This window comes from Doryrhamphus excisus, chromosome 6, assembly GCF_030265055.1.
Source record: "Doryrhamphus excisus isolate RoL2022-K1 chromosome 6, RoL_Dexc_1.0, whole genome shotgun sequence".
Lineage (NCBI taxonomy): Eukaryota > Metazoa > Chordata > Actinopteri > Syngnathiformes > Syngnathidae > Doryrhamphus > Doryrhamphus excisus.
In genome coordinates this window covers 12,080,827-12,095,199 of record NC_080471.1, presented here as the reverse complement: position 1 = coordinate 12,095,199, position 14,373 = coordinate 12,080,827, and the positions used below count along the sequence as shown (strand labels likewise).

At 39.7% G+C, this 14,373-nt stretch overlaps 2 protein-coding genes across 3 annotated transcripts; both read right to left on the bottom strand.

The window, feature by feature from the left end:
- Window positions 1–14: 14 nt before the first annotated feature.
- Window positions 15–4,930, bottom strand: LOC131131434 (kelch-like protein 42). Its single transcript, XM_058076148.1, has 8 exons — window positions 4,757–4,930; window positions 4,497–4,688; window positions 3,718–3,902; window positions 3,320–3,659; window positions 3,096–3,241; window positions 1,404–1,558; window positions 1,169–1,329; window positions 15–1,097 (listed from the first exon to the last, which is right to left on the bottom strand). Exons 1-8 carry the CDS (start codon window positions 4,928–4,930, stop codon window positions 915–917), a joined length of 1,536 nt encoding a protein of 511 aa, XP_057932131.1. The 3' UTR covers window positions 15–914.
- A 316-nt stretch (window positions 4,931–5,246) lies between these two features.
- Window positions 5,247–13,248, bottom strand: chkb (choline kinase beta). Of its 2 annotated transcripts, XM_058075352.1 has the most exons (11): window positions 12,677–13,248; window positions 12,083–12,191; window positions 11,891–12,004; window positions 11,625–11,758; window positions 11,432–11,536; window positions 9,858–9,916; window positions 9,650–9,737; window positions 9,453–9,561; window positions 6,956–7,059; window positions 6,795–6,876; window positions 5,247–6,710 (listed from the first exon to the last, which is right to left on the bottom strand). In XM_058075352.1, the coding sequence occupies exons 1-11, from the start codon at window positions 13,156–13,158 to the stop codon at window positions 6,654–6,656; spliced, it is 1,443 nt and encodes a 480-aa protein (XP_057931335.1). In that variant the 5' UTR covers window positions 13,159–13,248; the 3' UTR covers window positions 5,247–6,653. The 2 variants fall into 2 exon arrangements, with proteins under 2 accessions (XP_057931335.1, XP_057931334.1); XM_058075351.1 differs by having other exon boundaries at window positions 11,891–12,191.
- Window positions 13,249–14,373: the final 1,125 nt, after the last annotated feature.

Sequence of the window (14,373 nt, the reverse complement as noted above, 5' to 3'; positions counted from 1 at the left end):
TTATGAATGAGTGTGAATTGTTGTCTATGTGCCCTGTGATTGGCTGGCGACCAGTCCAGGGTGTACCCCATTGAAAATGGTGCAGACATAAGGCACACGGGATAAAAAAGCACCTGTCGATATTTTTAAGTGCACCTTGCAGAAAATACGGTAATAGATTTTTGTAATGATTTGTGTGATTTAATGCTGTTTATATACTTATTTTATTCATATATTTATAAAGTATATAGTAGTGTGAAAAGTGTTTGGGGCCCCTCATTCCTAATTTCTTGTTTTGCATGTTTGTTACACTTAAATATTTCAGATCATTACACAAATTTAAATTGATTAGCAAGTGGCCATTACATTAACTTTTTCCCTTCATGTCTCCCCAAACATGAGAAAGACTCATCTGGTGGCCGTGTCAAAGAAAAAGAAAGGAAAAGTGAAAACTGAAGTGAAATTAATTCATTCATTTTCTACCGCTTATCCTAACGAGGGTCGCGAGGGGTGCTGGAGCCTATCCCAGCTGTCTTCGAGCAAAATTAAACACTAAAAATGAAAACATGCCAACCAACCTTGGCTGCATGCTTGGTATAAGCCAGTCAACTTTGGCGACCATCATAAGGGATAAAGATAGCAGTGTTGTGGGCTCATTATTGAGACATTATATTGAAGAAGTGTCCACAAAATGAGAAAAAATCACACCCAGAACACAAAAAGGCAGAATATATAAAGTATGTTTAAAAAAATATGACATTATTAATTATTATAATTACAATGTTTGCATTACAAAGATGCCTTATTCAAGCAGATGACAAAGTAAAATATGAGATATTACAATATACATCAGTGTAATTTAGAGCAAAGTTGAAATTACTGAAGTGGGTGAAAGTTCAGTGGAGTATTGCATAAACAGCCAGTAGACTGTGTCGTCAAAAGTGAAGGTAAACGAGCGCTTCATAGCAAACAGAGATAGGAAGAGGAGGAAAGGTTCTGATGTTGAGGGTTTCTAGATCCATCGTCACTACAGTGTTTTGTTCTAAACTGGGCATCACAACCTGGCCGCCTAAAATGGTCCCCTGTCCGGCCAAGGCTGCTTTCCGAAGCTCGTGCACCTGGACAAGAAAGCGTGCACTTTAGGTGGCAGCGATTTTTGGACCATTAACCATCTATAGTTGGCCTTTACCTGCCCCCATTTGTGTGAGCGCACACAAAAGGACGTCATCACGTTATGAGAATTGCTGCCACCAATCACAAGCAGCTTCTCAGAAGAGGCACCCAGAAAGTAAAGCGTTGGAAGATCTGCATCTGTTCTGGTAAGTGTAGGAAGCATCTCAGACCACGAGTCTGTAAAGGAGGAACAACACAAGGACTCATCAACACTACACCTGACATTTAACTCGCACAACAAGTCCTTGTACCTTGCCTCGTGTCGTACTGCAGCAACAATTTCTCTCCTGTCCTCTGGATGCTCCCCAAGACATAAAGACAGTGTCCCAGACTGGTGGCCAGGGGCACGTCGTGAGACAAAGACATGGTGAACTGGAAGTCTGTGAGTGGCAGTGATGAGACAAACCTAAGGCAAAATGGAACATAAACAAGTATGCCAACATCAATACTCGCAGGTATGACATTAGTACTGAGAATACTTCAAGCCCAGTATTGACATTAGCAAGCTTTTTTTAACTAGTGATGTAACATAACGGAACATAACATATGGTAAATCAGGGGTCACCAAAGCGGTGTCTGCAGTACCAAGTAGCTCCCTGTGACCAAATGATGTGCCATTTAGGTTTTTGGTTAATAAAGTGAGAACACTATATTGAAGTGCATTCTTAAATACAAAATGTGGAGTTGAAAATACCTACATTTTGTTAACGTTCTAGTAAAACAAGCATATTCCCTTTGTTTGGGTTTAAAAGTAGTAGTAGAAAAAACTACTATCACTACCACTGTGGTAAACAAAACAAAATGCAACATAACATTACCTGACACAATGCAACATAGCATAACGTAATGCAATGCAACACAAGGAAACGTCACGCAATGTACAATAACAAAACAAAAACAACATCAAATGCAATGTAATGCAACATAGAACCAAAACAATGAAACAACTAAATAAAAAAAATGTAACGTAACACATGATGATGTAGCAAAAAATAAATAAATAAAAATAAAGTGTAACATAAACCCAATACACTAAACATAAAACGCTAATATAACTATTAAACATAACGTAATGTACATTGATAATATTGTGTGTACTGCTATCGATGCTAGAGCGGCACGGCAGTCCAGTGGTTAGCGTGCAGACCTCACAGCGAGGAGAGACTAGCTGTCTCTCCTAGCTAGAGACCACATTCCAAAAACATGCTAGGTTAATTGGTGACTCCAAATTGTCCATAGGTATGAATGTGAGTGTGAATGGTTGTTTGTCTATATGTGCCCTGTGATTGGCTGGCGACCAGTCCAGGGTGTACCCCACCTCTCGCCCCAAGACAGCTGGGATAGGCTCCAGCACCCCACTGCGACCCTCGTGAGGAAAAAGCGGTAGAAAATGAATGAATGCTATCGATGCTCTTATTGTGGAGCACAGCATTTTAATTTGTTCATCTGTTGAAAGGTTTGCAGACTACTTCCTGGTTTATGCAAGATGTTGTTTGCAGTCCAATGATAGGAATCTAGCATTTGCAATCCAAGGTGATTCACAGGAAAACGTGAATAAATTCCTCTAGTGCAGGGGTCTCAAACTCGCGGCCCGCGGCCCAAATGCGGCCCGCAGGATGCTAGTTTGAGGCCCCTGTCTAGTTTGATATGGATGCCATACGGTTTCATGAACCCAGAAATGACAGCTTAAAGCTGTGTGCACACCGCACACAATTGACGCGATTTTGCACTGCCTGTTTTGCTTTTTCTCTCATCATCTATGACTGAGATCAAAATACTGAAAAAGTGTTTTGTTTTTTTTTTAAAAACCTGATGCGTCCCAGCCTCACCCAGACCCTAGCTCCAGTGGCCTCCAAGTAAATTGACTTTGAGATCCCTGCTCTAGTGTCATTTTTATTCCTACTTATAGAACATAATCATTAGTATTGCCTACTTATACAAACCTCCATGTGTCCTCCCATGGATTATAACATTCTACAGCTGTGTATAGGGCGGTGCTTGAGTCTGGCGTGACCAGGGAGTCCAAGTACCAGCCGCCTACTGCATATATACGTCCACAGCAGGCCACTGCACTGAAGTGCCTTCTATGCTGTGGACAAAATGCACAGAAACGTACTTAGAGAGGAGAGGAACCAAACTGCCCATCCAATTTACTGGTCTGTCTTACCTTAATGAGTGGAGCAACGGAGGCCCATTTCTGAGTCAAAGGATTATACCTAAATGTGGCCATTTTGAACTCCCACCTCTTCCTCAGGAGTGTCCTGTAGCCTCCTATGATGTACAAGTAGTTGTACAACACCACTGCAGTGAAACACCACTTATCAGCTCTGAAGGGGAACTCTGTGATTGGATGCCACGCTCCCCTTTGCTCGGCGAATACATATCGCGCATACTCTGTCACCGGATCATTCCAAGATGTTAGGTTCTCCTTCCTAAGGCTGCAGAGATGTGGCTTCCCCTGCATCCTCAGTAGAATAAGCTCCTCCTCCTCCTCATTGGTCAGACTCCTGAAGAAATCACATGTGAGCGTTATTCAAAGACAATCTCTTAGTCGTGAGATGATACCTGATGAGATGAGGCAGCTCCAGAAGGTTCCTACTCAGGTATGCCAACACGGTGGACCTCAGCTCCAAGCAGCAAATCTCTTGAGCCAGGCTCAGGTAGGAAAAACAGTTCTCTGGCCGCAGGACATCCGCCAGGACAGACAGGCACTTAGAGAGGAAGGCCTCAGCCAGGAGGTAGCTGCTGACCTCCAGGGACGAGCGAGGGACATCAACAAACACAACATGAATCAAAGCTGGGACACTAATTTGAAATTTACATTATTTTCATGGTGATAGTTAATCAGGCATTATAATACATTTGTATTCAGAAAAATGCTTGCCATATTCTGTATTGCTTTTGTCAAATTGAGTCTTTTTATATTGTGGTTTTATGTCATATTTAATTTCATTCATTTTATACCGCTTATCCTCATGAGTATCGTGGCCATGCTGGAGCCTATCCCAGCTGTCTTAGGGCGAGAGGCGGGGTACACCCTGGACTGGTCGCCAGCCAGTCACAGGGCACATATAGACAAACAACCATTCACACTCACATTCATACCTATGGACAATTTGGTGTCACCAATTAACCTAGCATGTTTTTGGAATGTGGGAGGAAACCGGAGTACCCGGATAAAACCCATGCACTCAGAGAACATACAAACTCCAAACAGAGATGCCCGAGGGGTGGAATTGAACCCAGGTCTCCTAGCTGTGTGGCCTGCGCACTAACCACTCTGTCGCCGTGCAGTGATATCTATACATCATTTTGTATGAAAGCCTACTAAATTTGCATGGTACCTGTATACATGGGCCTAACTCCTCCTCCGACGGGATCTCAAACGTGTCATGGAAGCAAAACTCCAATAGATGATAAAAGACGGATGAAGACACATGGTCCAGGTGGACGAGGCAGTCCTCTGTCTCCCTCATTCCAGACTGGGACAAAGCTCGGAAGTACTCGCTACAGTCAGAAAGCCTTCCAAGGTCCACCTGTTTTTCACATTTATATTAATAAAAGAGGTATTGTTGTACATTTTGGGAGATTTGGTGGTACTTACACGGAACGTGTGTGTGCTGGTCTGGACTGTAACCATGGTTTTATCACCGAGGTTGTACGTGCGAAGTGCCATGTTGGTTTTCCACTCATCAGATGTTGATTGGGCAGATGCTCCCCTCGTCAAAACATTGGCTGTTGGAAAAACCCTGCAAAGTCTAATGAGACCATATTTCATCCATGTGCTTATCCACTCTAACAGTTTTCCCAAATATTTCCTCAAAAGATTCATTTCAGGTGATGTTTAAATGCTAAATGCATAAAATTGTTAAAAGGCAACCCGTGCGAGGCTAAAGATGCACACATCCACTCCCAGAAAAGTTTGACAACACAGGGAAAATAAAGTCTCCTTTTCCCGGTCACCTGCCCTTGAGCTGGGCCTGCCTATTTTTGGAGGTGGGACGGACTTGTATGAAACATGACCTCTTGTGTGCTCAACTTACTCGACACAAGTAGTCGGTGATTAAACACAGTGGGATTACCAAAGAACTGTATGCAATATAGACGTAGTTTATTAGCATAAAATTAGATGACAGATGACACAGTCAAAACACCTTTTATGTTTGAAACCCAGATATAATTTAAATTTTTTGTTTCTTCTTTGTGAAGAAGCTAGTGCTTCTGTTGAAAAAAATACAACAAATCATACGTAAAGCTGATCAGATGCAACAACAACAAAAAAAAGGAAAGAAAACATACGATCCTAAACCTCAGAATCAGTTGAAATATTTTAAAGCAAATATGTCAATACCACACAGTTGCAACACAAGGCTCACGAAGCAGCGTACGTTTTTTGTCTTCTTATTCAAATTTGGACAGTTACATTTCTTTCAATACAGTCATCTTAAATAATCTGTACAAAATTGTGCAGTATTCTTTACAGCTACACAAGGGCCACACAAGGGATCAATATATGTAAAATTACAAGAAAAAAATATCTACTATTATGACAATAAAGCTGTAATATTGAGAGAAAATGCTGTAAATATGTACTGTATAATTTTAAAAAGTTATTGTGAGAATAAAGTTGCAATTTCAGCAACTAAAATTAAAACAGTCCCAGACGAGCACAGGTTTATATTTTGCGCCTGCCATATATGAATTTATGGTAGGTAGATAGTCAGAATAAATATGCAAAAACATTTAACATCGGTGTATGATTATGCTTAGAATATCTGAGCAGACATTTCTCTCTCCGGCACAATAGTAAGTCTGATAGAATCATTAATAAATTATAGAATTATTATTTTATTAGTTTTGCTTTTTTCTCAGCAAATTGCAAAATACTTTATCTCAAAAAAACAACTTCTTCATGTATTATGTAATATTTCCATGTAAAATTCCAACTTAACTATATATGTTTAGAAAATAATTATTACATATTACTTATTATACATATATATACGTAGATTTTTTTTTCTTGCAAAACTTCAATAATATCCCCCCAGTGTGTGGCCCAAATACTCCTTCATTCAGAATAGCCTATCTTCCAAATTCTGAAATGTTTATTTTACTACACTTGTGAGTTCTTCCATGTGTTCCTTCATCTAGAAGGTGAAGGTACCTCTAGTGAATTTTGGGCGGAATAGCCGTTAAAGCAAGTGAGGTAGAATCGAATGTAAAAACTAAAATACCTTCCACAATGAACTCAAGAGTACCATTTTAGTTGCTGAAATTCTAAACAAACCTTTACATGCTGACAAAAGAGACAATTGCTAATATCAAAAAGTGGTCCACAGAAGTGAAGTGCATAAAAAAAAAGAAATTGTGGATACCATTTTCAGCCCTACCGGTGGATTGTTTTAACTTAGCAATGGATCACCTGAATGCAAATATGGGAAGTTTTTAGCGGCCAGGTTGGAGATATTCAGATGAGTGCAAGTTTTTCTTTTGTTTTTTTTTTAGGAGTAGAGCTTCTTCTGCTTGAAGTAGGCATCAAAACGGGACTGGGCATAGTCCTGTGAAATATTGACAGGAGTTACATTGATTATACCACATTGATTGACAAGTAGTGTCTTTAAAAACAAGACAATGATGCCTACCATGTAGCCAAACTCAATCTTAGAGAGCTTTGCTTGGATGATAGACCACAGGCCCCACAGGAAGTGTGATGCTAATGCGTACCTGCACGAGAGTTATGACACCCAACATCAATACATGACTATCATTGTGCTGATAACAATGATAAGACAGCACATATTACCTATTGGCTTCAATAATCATGTCCTCCTCTATCTGCCTTTGGTCTACATTGTCGCCACTGCCTTCTCCTCTCAGCTCATTCAAGTAACTTCTGATGAAAATAAGCTGCAAAATAATAATTCAATTTAAAGCATTAATACATTTAAGAATGGAGCTTTGTTTTATTAAGTCACATTTTTTCATAATCTTTACTATAAATAACACAAACTATTTACAAATGCTTTCAAGGAAAACTGCAGTTTTTAAATTTTGCCCATCATTCACAATGGTTATGTGAAACATGAACACATATTTCTTTCCCTTTACTGAGCATTCTACTGTGAGAAAAAAAGTTAATATGAGTGAGCTAAAAATGCACATCATGGGAAGTACCTCTTTTGACGATAAAGCCCAGACAAAAAAAAGTTCCAAAAAAACACCAACAGTGTTCCATTTACTAACCAAGGTACAGCGATACTGTTATTGTAGCAGCTAATACGAAATACTGTATTTATATGGCGGAGTAACACAAGGCCTCGCGTCTCAACAAGATGCTTGTTTGCCGTCAGCATTTTGTACCTGAAGACAGAGTCGGTGCCGTTGACGTTTCTATGCTGCTGTTGTTGACAGAAGTAGTGTAAACTCCTGGGCGAATATGTGAAATCAATGAGCTAGGAAAGAAGTTTTGGTAATATTTTAAATCACGTGTGTCAAACTCAATTACACCCTCTATTACACCCTATTCCTGGCCCACAACCTAAAGTAGGCAATGAGTTTTGGCCCCCTGTGCAATTGAGTTTGACACCCCTGTCAAAATATAGCAAGATACTGTAAGTATTACATGTTATCATTAATGTATTTGTTCTTGCATGATCACAGCATGTAAAGGTTTTCATACCGCTGTATATCAAACGGCTTCAAAGCGTGTGTCGAGTAATCGAGTGGGCGCTTCCGCAAAGCGTGTACCGAGGCTTGATTCATTGGGTGGAGGGGCCGGAATTGATGACGTCTGAAGCCTCGCTGCCAGGCTGTACCACATGACGGATTTGGGTACTAGTTCACAATTTGCCGATGTTTGCCTGTCACTCAGCGATATAAACCCCCTCAGGGTTAGACATTAAAATGTGGGGTTTTGTGGCGAGAGTCAGTCAGCTAAGCGTGTGGATAGTGTTTGTCGATGGTTTGGAGGGTTTGGTTGGTGCAGTTACGTTAGTTTTGAGAGAGAGAGAAGATATGGAACCAGCTAGAAAGCGGAACATTTCTTCTGTGTGGGACCATTTGGACTTGATCAGCCAAATCCAACACGGTTAAGAGATGGTACGTTTGCATTTAAAAATCTCAATGTTATTGAAAGGTCCTTATTGTGTTTCAAGGAGTTGGGGTACAATAACAACACGTCATCCATGTTAAGGCATTACCGTGCCTTTCATGAACATAAAGATGAAATTGGACCTTCACCCATCCATGGTAAGGTTAATATTACTACATTATAATATTAATATATTACAGTATTACTAACACAAACTTTCCCGGGTTGACTTATGTTCATTGTGCACAAGCATACATCTTCTTAGTTACACAAGTACTTTCACTGAGGCCATGCCAGGTGACATAAAACCATGATGAAGCTAGCCATAATCACATGATACCGGAAGCATTTATGGACAAGAAAACCTTTTATATACATTTTATATATACTGGATGTTTTACACCACACACTGTAGATTAGCCATTTGGTTATACAATTGTTTGTAGAACATTACCATTTCCAAGAGCCAAAACAGATCAGCATTCAATGCATCACACATGAGGATACAGCCTGATTGATTGTAATTGTAATTGCATCCAAGGTGGTTTTGTGTGCACATGAAGCTTCAAAAAATAACCCCCCTTCTCGAACCAGTTGACTGAAATGGTTCAAAGCCTCATGGGGCTTCATCTCGCCATCTCTATTAAATAGGTACCTCCCGATGACATGCCATAAGGACATAAGGATTGATGATGATGGGCAAAATTCACCCCCAAAAGTGCAGTTTTCCTTTAAGAGTTCACTTAAATTTCCACTAGAGGGTACTGTAAGATGAAGGTTTAAAAACAAAAAAAAAAAGGTTATCTGGAAAAAGACGAAATAAACAACAACAACAAAATTAGCTATACCTGCACAATGTAATGAGAAAAGAGCTGTATTCAACTATTTATTTATTTAAATGTAGCAGTCAGATCCAATTAATACCTATTGTTCAAATGTAATTACGGTAATATTTCCACTGCTCATTTTGTGTATCAAAATTATTTAAATTGTGACATTGTGATAATTGTCATAAATAATGTTTTTCGAGTGTGGCCATAACACTTATGGTATGTAAAGTAGGCAGCCTATTCAGCAAATTGTGGAACGTTATCGTTATTTTAGCAAATTTAAGAGTCCCAGTTGATGTCAAACTCACGTTAGGAAGTGAAGCTATTTTAATTTAGATTCCATCCCGCCCATTAATTGTCTTTGTCGATGTTGTACCAACCTGTTGCTCTCTGCTGGGGTAATCATCTGGTGTGGCTTTGTAGAAAGGCCACTTGTTGTAGGTGTAGTCATACATCCACTCGCAGAAATGGTTCCCAAAATCAAAGCCCCTAAAATAAACCCACAAAAAAAAATCTCACCCAAGCTAAAATTAAATGTGTTGAAAATTATCAATTTATGACAAAACTGTAACATCACCTGTAGTTGTAGCTGCTGTATTCAAAGTCGATCAGCATCAATCTGTCTGTTGACGTTTGATCCCCTTTGTGCAGGATCAGAATGTTACCTTCAAAGACACAACAGTAAATATACAACCATTCTGCAGACTAATGAGCCATGTTCCCTCAAAGTCCTAATTGGAAAGCATATTAAACTTTGAGTGCATGTGAAAGGAGGTCCTTTTTACCTTCTTGGACATCATTGTGGCAGAATACCACAGGTGATGGAGTCGCTGCCAGTAATTCACTATGGAGGGCAGAAGGAGAACATTGAGATGACCAAACATTTGTGGACAACAAAAGACATGCAGTTAAGTCTGAAAATATTATATATATACACTGTATGTATGACTATTATATCTCTTAACATAATGTTCTATGCCAACTTTTACCGAGTTTTTTTGCCATTTTTGTGCCAGTATTTACTGCTGCAGATGCACTGCTGCGCAGATTGTTAGGGTTTAATGGTAGTCTTAGCAATATGTTTTGTGGTTGGAGTTTGCAGTCTCGAATGTCTGTCCTTGTCATGAAGCAAATAAGGAAGTCAAAATATTACAACCTTTTCAGTATCAAAAACTGCAGTTTTAAACTACAATCTTATTATCTTAGTAAAGACAGAATTTCTTATGTGCGAACAACCACAAGTAATTGGTACCTAAGTAATTATTTTTTTAACTAAATTTTTTTAACACATGCCTTGCTCTGCCCCCTCCTAATGTTGATGTTCTCCTTTGATGTCAGATGAAAGAAATTAATCAGCACTAAAGAATAATCTAAGACGACAGATGTACAGATGGAATCGGAATTCAGCCAGTAACAGCACATATCTAAGATGCATTCAAAGGCTGCCAAACTAAGTGTGAAATCTCAACGCTTGACCAAAAAATTTGATATAACACTAAGCATATATTTTGACAACATTTGTATTTTGAAGCCATAAGATGGAATTTTCCCCACAAATCATTTGTTTAGGATATTGGCATATAGAAAAAAAATGGCACCTGCCAAACACAAAGTCACAACAATCAATAATAAAATGCTGATCAGGGTATTGTTCCTGACAGATGTTTCTCATGCTGTAAAACTGACAAGGCGAAACCAGTACTGAAGGTGTTGCAAGCGGATGTTGTGATCCTGCGTTATTTGATCAGTAAAATATCTCCACCAACAGCAACGTCGCGATCATGCAACTGAGAAATTTTATTAAACTAGTAACTGCGCTATCCCACATAGGATTGGAGCAAAGTCAGCAAAAGTGACATTGGTTGGTTCTACACAGTATCCCTGACACCTGAGGCTTCACCTCAGAGAACAATGGCAATGGAACAACGAGCTTGCCAACCCTAGTCACAAATCATCACCTAACTTAACAATTGGGATATTTACCTCTTTATGGTCGGGATTTTTTCTTTTTTAATAAGGTTTAGGTGTCGACCAACAATGATCATCTCACAGAGAACATCAAACTAATCATCCAGCAACTTGATACTCACTGGTACATGTTTATCAGAAATATATAAACATGTACCAGTGAGAGTGCAGAAATGGAAAAAAACATAAAAAAACATTTTAAAAAGTTTTTCCATAATGCATTTCATTAAATTTTTATTGGAGGACAAGCGGCATAGAAAATTGATGGATGCTGCTTCTGTCCTGAATGCTTCGCTCTGACAACAATGCATTGTGGGAGGACTTTTTTTAAACTTGTACTGGTGCATGTTTGTATATTTCTGAGTTATCTGTAAGATTACCATCAACCCACCGAAGGTTCTTGAGCTCAGCTGGTAGGTTGAGCTTCATCAGCTTTTTGTACTTCTTCACATGGGCGTCGCGTGTAAAGCTCAACGTCAACACTTGATCCATGTATCTGATGGAATACAACACACACATTAAGCGGAGAATAAACTTGATTAGAAAAGAAGTTTACGTGGTGGGAGAGAGGGTGGGGGGCGTACTTATTAATGGTCCCAAACAGCCAAGTGGGCTCTTTGTTAAATGGCATAACCATTTCGTGAAACCGCGCCATCTTTGTGGCAATCTCAGTGGAGATATTGGGGTCTGACAGTTGGTCTGTGCGCATGCGGGTATTCTGGAAAAACACATCAGATACATATGGAATTCTGTCCTGTCATGAATGAATCGTTTGTTCAGCAACTAAACGACCTTTAATCTAATAAAAACACTGATAAGAAACAGGTGTTCAGGCTGGTGTGCATCATACTGGAAAATACTGCTCCAGGCGTCCTTGTGGAAAGATGCCGTACAGTTTGGGGCCTAAAGTACGTTCTGCCAGTATGGCGAACATGACGCTCTCCAACACCAAAGAGTCCACTCCCTGTAGCAAAAAAAAAAAACAAAAAACAATTAACTCCATAATCTGCTTTATATCTGGATTCTGTTGGTCCATATCCACCTGTAGGATGGCACCATAGACTCTGAGGAGCACTTGGCGAGGCTCCTCCCCTACAGTATTCACATTTTCAGGCAAGCTGCACAGGTACAGCAGATTACTCAATCCACCGCTGCAAAACAACACAACATTACAGCAGAGAAAACATTTGCACACGTATACTGTTTGCACACGCCATCATCACAGTTTATCAAGTATGCTTTCACAAGAATCTGCATAAATAAGTTAATAAGTGTGTCTATTTACCTTGACTATTATGGCAAAAACACCGAGTGAGAATCTTATTGCATGACAAGGGCTATTTAGATAAAGCTTGACTGATTAAATTACTGCTCAGCCTCATTATCACATGTTGACCTGTACAATGATGAACTCTGAAGCTGACATATTCTGTGTGTGTTTTTGGCTTAAATCTGACACTGATGAAAAGAATTGTGCATCAAAATCAATGTTGCTACCGATTATAGGCCCATTTCAGGATCTACTACTAATATTACTAATAATAATACTGACAGGGAAAAGCTTGACTAGGCAAAAGTAAACACGAAGTAGCTCCCTGCTTCTCTTTACTATTGAAAGGTGGCAGCTAGTAGTTACCTGACGATGCTAATTTGAAAATCAACTAGTTGGATCGTCTTCCAAGCTCCAGCTAGGAAATCTCGACACCAAGAAAACGCCCTCTCCTTCGTGTCCCGGTCCACTTCCTCAGTCCTGCCGCCCTTGAATGACTCTGCCTCTGAGTCGTCATCACAGTTGGACCCCAACAAAGGACTAGGGCTTCTTGAGGTTCTTTCGTGGACGAGAAGGCGCAATTCGTAGCCCGTTGGCATTTTCTCAACACCGGTGCTCGTCGGAGGCATGTCGGTGAAAAGCTTCGGTTCTGGTGTGTGGACTCTTTCCAAGTCCGAGTCTCCGCTCACATTCCCAACCGACTGCATGGCGAGCTTCCGGGTAAAATGTAGAAAAGAAACAGGTTGTGTTTTGGGTTTGAGATAGTAAGAGGTTCCTGTTGACAGTTCGCCGATAAAGTTGCTGCCTAACCGGAAGACAAAAGCATATCTTCTTAGTGTTAATCGCATGTGTGTATGTGTGTGACTAATGCTAGTGCAGCAGCATCATTATCCAAATAGCCTTCACCTCCTCTTAGCCAGCACACTGGGGGCGCTCTCTCAATCGGCCAATCACAGTTTAGTTCCGGGTTCACACGACAAGCTGATTGGTGGTGACTTTGTACGTCATTAACAGCATATTCCTAGGAACTTTTCTAGTAAAATGGTCCTGATAGTTAGACCCATTGTTTCGAGCTGGAAATTTACTCTGTTATTGTTCACACAGAAATATTATTCACACAATAATGCTTAATAATAAACGTGAGTACATACTTCACCGATCGCTCTGCATTGTTTGTTCAAATTGTTTAAAATAGTAGTTTAAAATTCTCCCGAAGAAACAGTTCACAAAAAATGTTCATTCAATTTTGGCTGTGTTTAATGAGTATTGGTAAAAAATTGCCAGTGCTAGTTCATGCAGTACTTCCTCCATTCTGCTAAGGGCAACTGTCACACTGTACATGTCACAATGAAGCACTGGTAGTAGGACTATAAGATGCATTTGCCAACAGTGCAACAGGGAAGCTGATGTGTTTACTTTAATGCAATAAACACTGTTGCCTCATTATTTGAGAAAACGGTACTTAAGCTGTACTTTTATTAAAAAAAGCTATCTCATGTCCATGGTTTGTGTTAGTTTTAAAAATAATTTGGACTCTGCATTGGCTGCTCTCTCAATGCTAATGCAACTCGTAGCTCACCTTTGCACAAAAATGTCAAACATCTTGTTTTGCAAGATCTTAGATTATTTAAAGATACTGATGATAAGCCGTACAAAAAATGGATGAAATAAAATGTGTCACCTAAATCTTTTTGGCTAAATTTTAGCTGCGTTGGTCAAGTCCCACCTCCAGATGCTGTTAAGAATATAGGTTTCCTTGCAATTTGGCAGCTACACTTAAGTGACATGCAGGCATATGTGATCCTTTTATCTGCTTTGACTATTATGCCTGTTGTTTGTAGGTGTTTTTAAGCGTGAACATACCATTCTTAAGATTGCTCCACTTTTACCTGAACCTGAGAGACACGCCTGCAGTATTTTAAAGGGCCCAATTATGCTTTTTCCACTTTTCGGCCCTATAAATGTTGTATTATTGTGTTAAACAATGCCACAGTTTCAGATAATGAGGTTTGCACATTTGGTAGTGAGCCCTGAAAGAACTTTGGGATGGCGCTGAACACTCG

Coding starts and splice junctions, on each gene's coding strand:
- chkb (XM_058075351.1), bottom strand. CDS start 13,158: ATGCGATTAACACTAAGAAGATATGCTTTTGTCTTCCGGTTAGGCAGC. Junction 9,562..9,649: donor TACAGCAGCTACAACTACAG/GTGATGTTACAG, acceptor GGTTTATTTTAG/GGGCTTTGATTTTGGGAACC. Junction 7,060..9,452: donor ACCCCAGCAGAGAGCAACAG/GTTGGTACAACA, acceptor ATTATTTTGCAG/CTTATTTTCATCAGAAGTTA.
- LOC131131434 (XM_058076148.1), bottom strand. CDS start 4,930: ATGAAATATGGTCTCATTAGACTTTGCAGGGTTTTTCCAACAGCCAAT. Junction 3,660..3,717: donor GAGCTGCCTCATCTCATCAG/GTATCATCTCAC, acceptor TGATTTCTTCAG/GAGTCTGACCAATGAGGAGG. Junction 1,559..3,095: donor CCATGGGAGGACACATGGAG/GTTTGTATAAGT, acceptor ATTTTGCCTTAG/GTTTGTCTCATCACTGCCAC.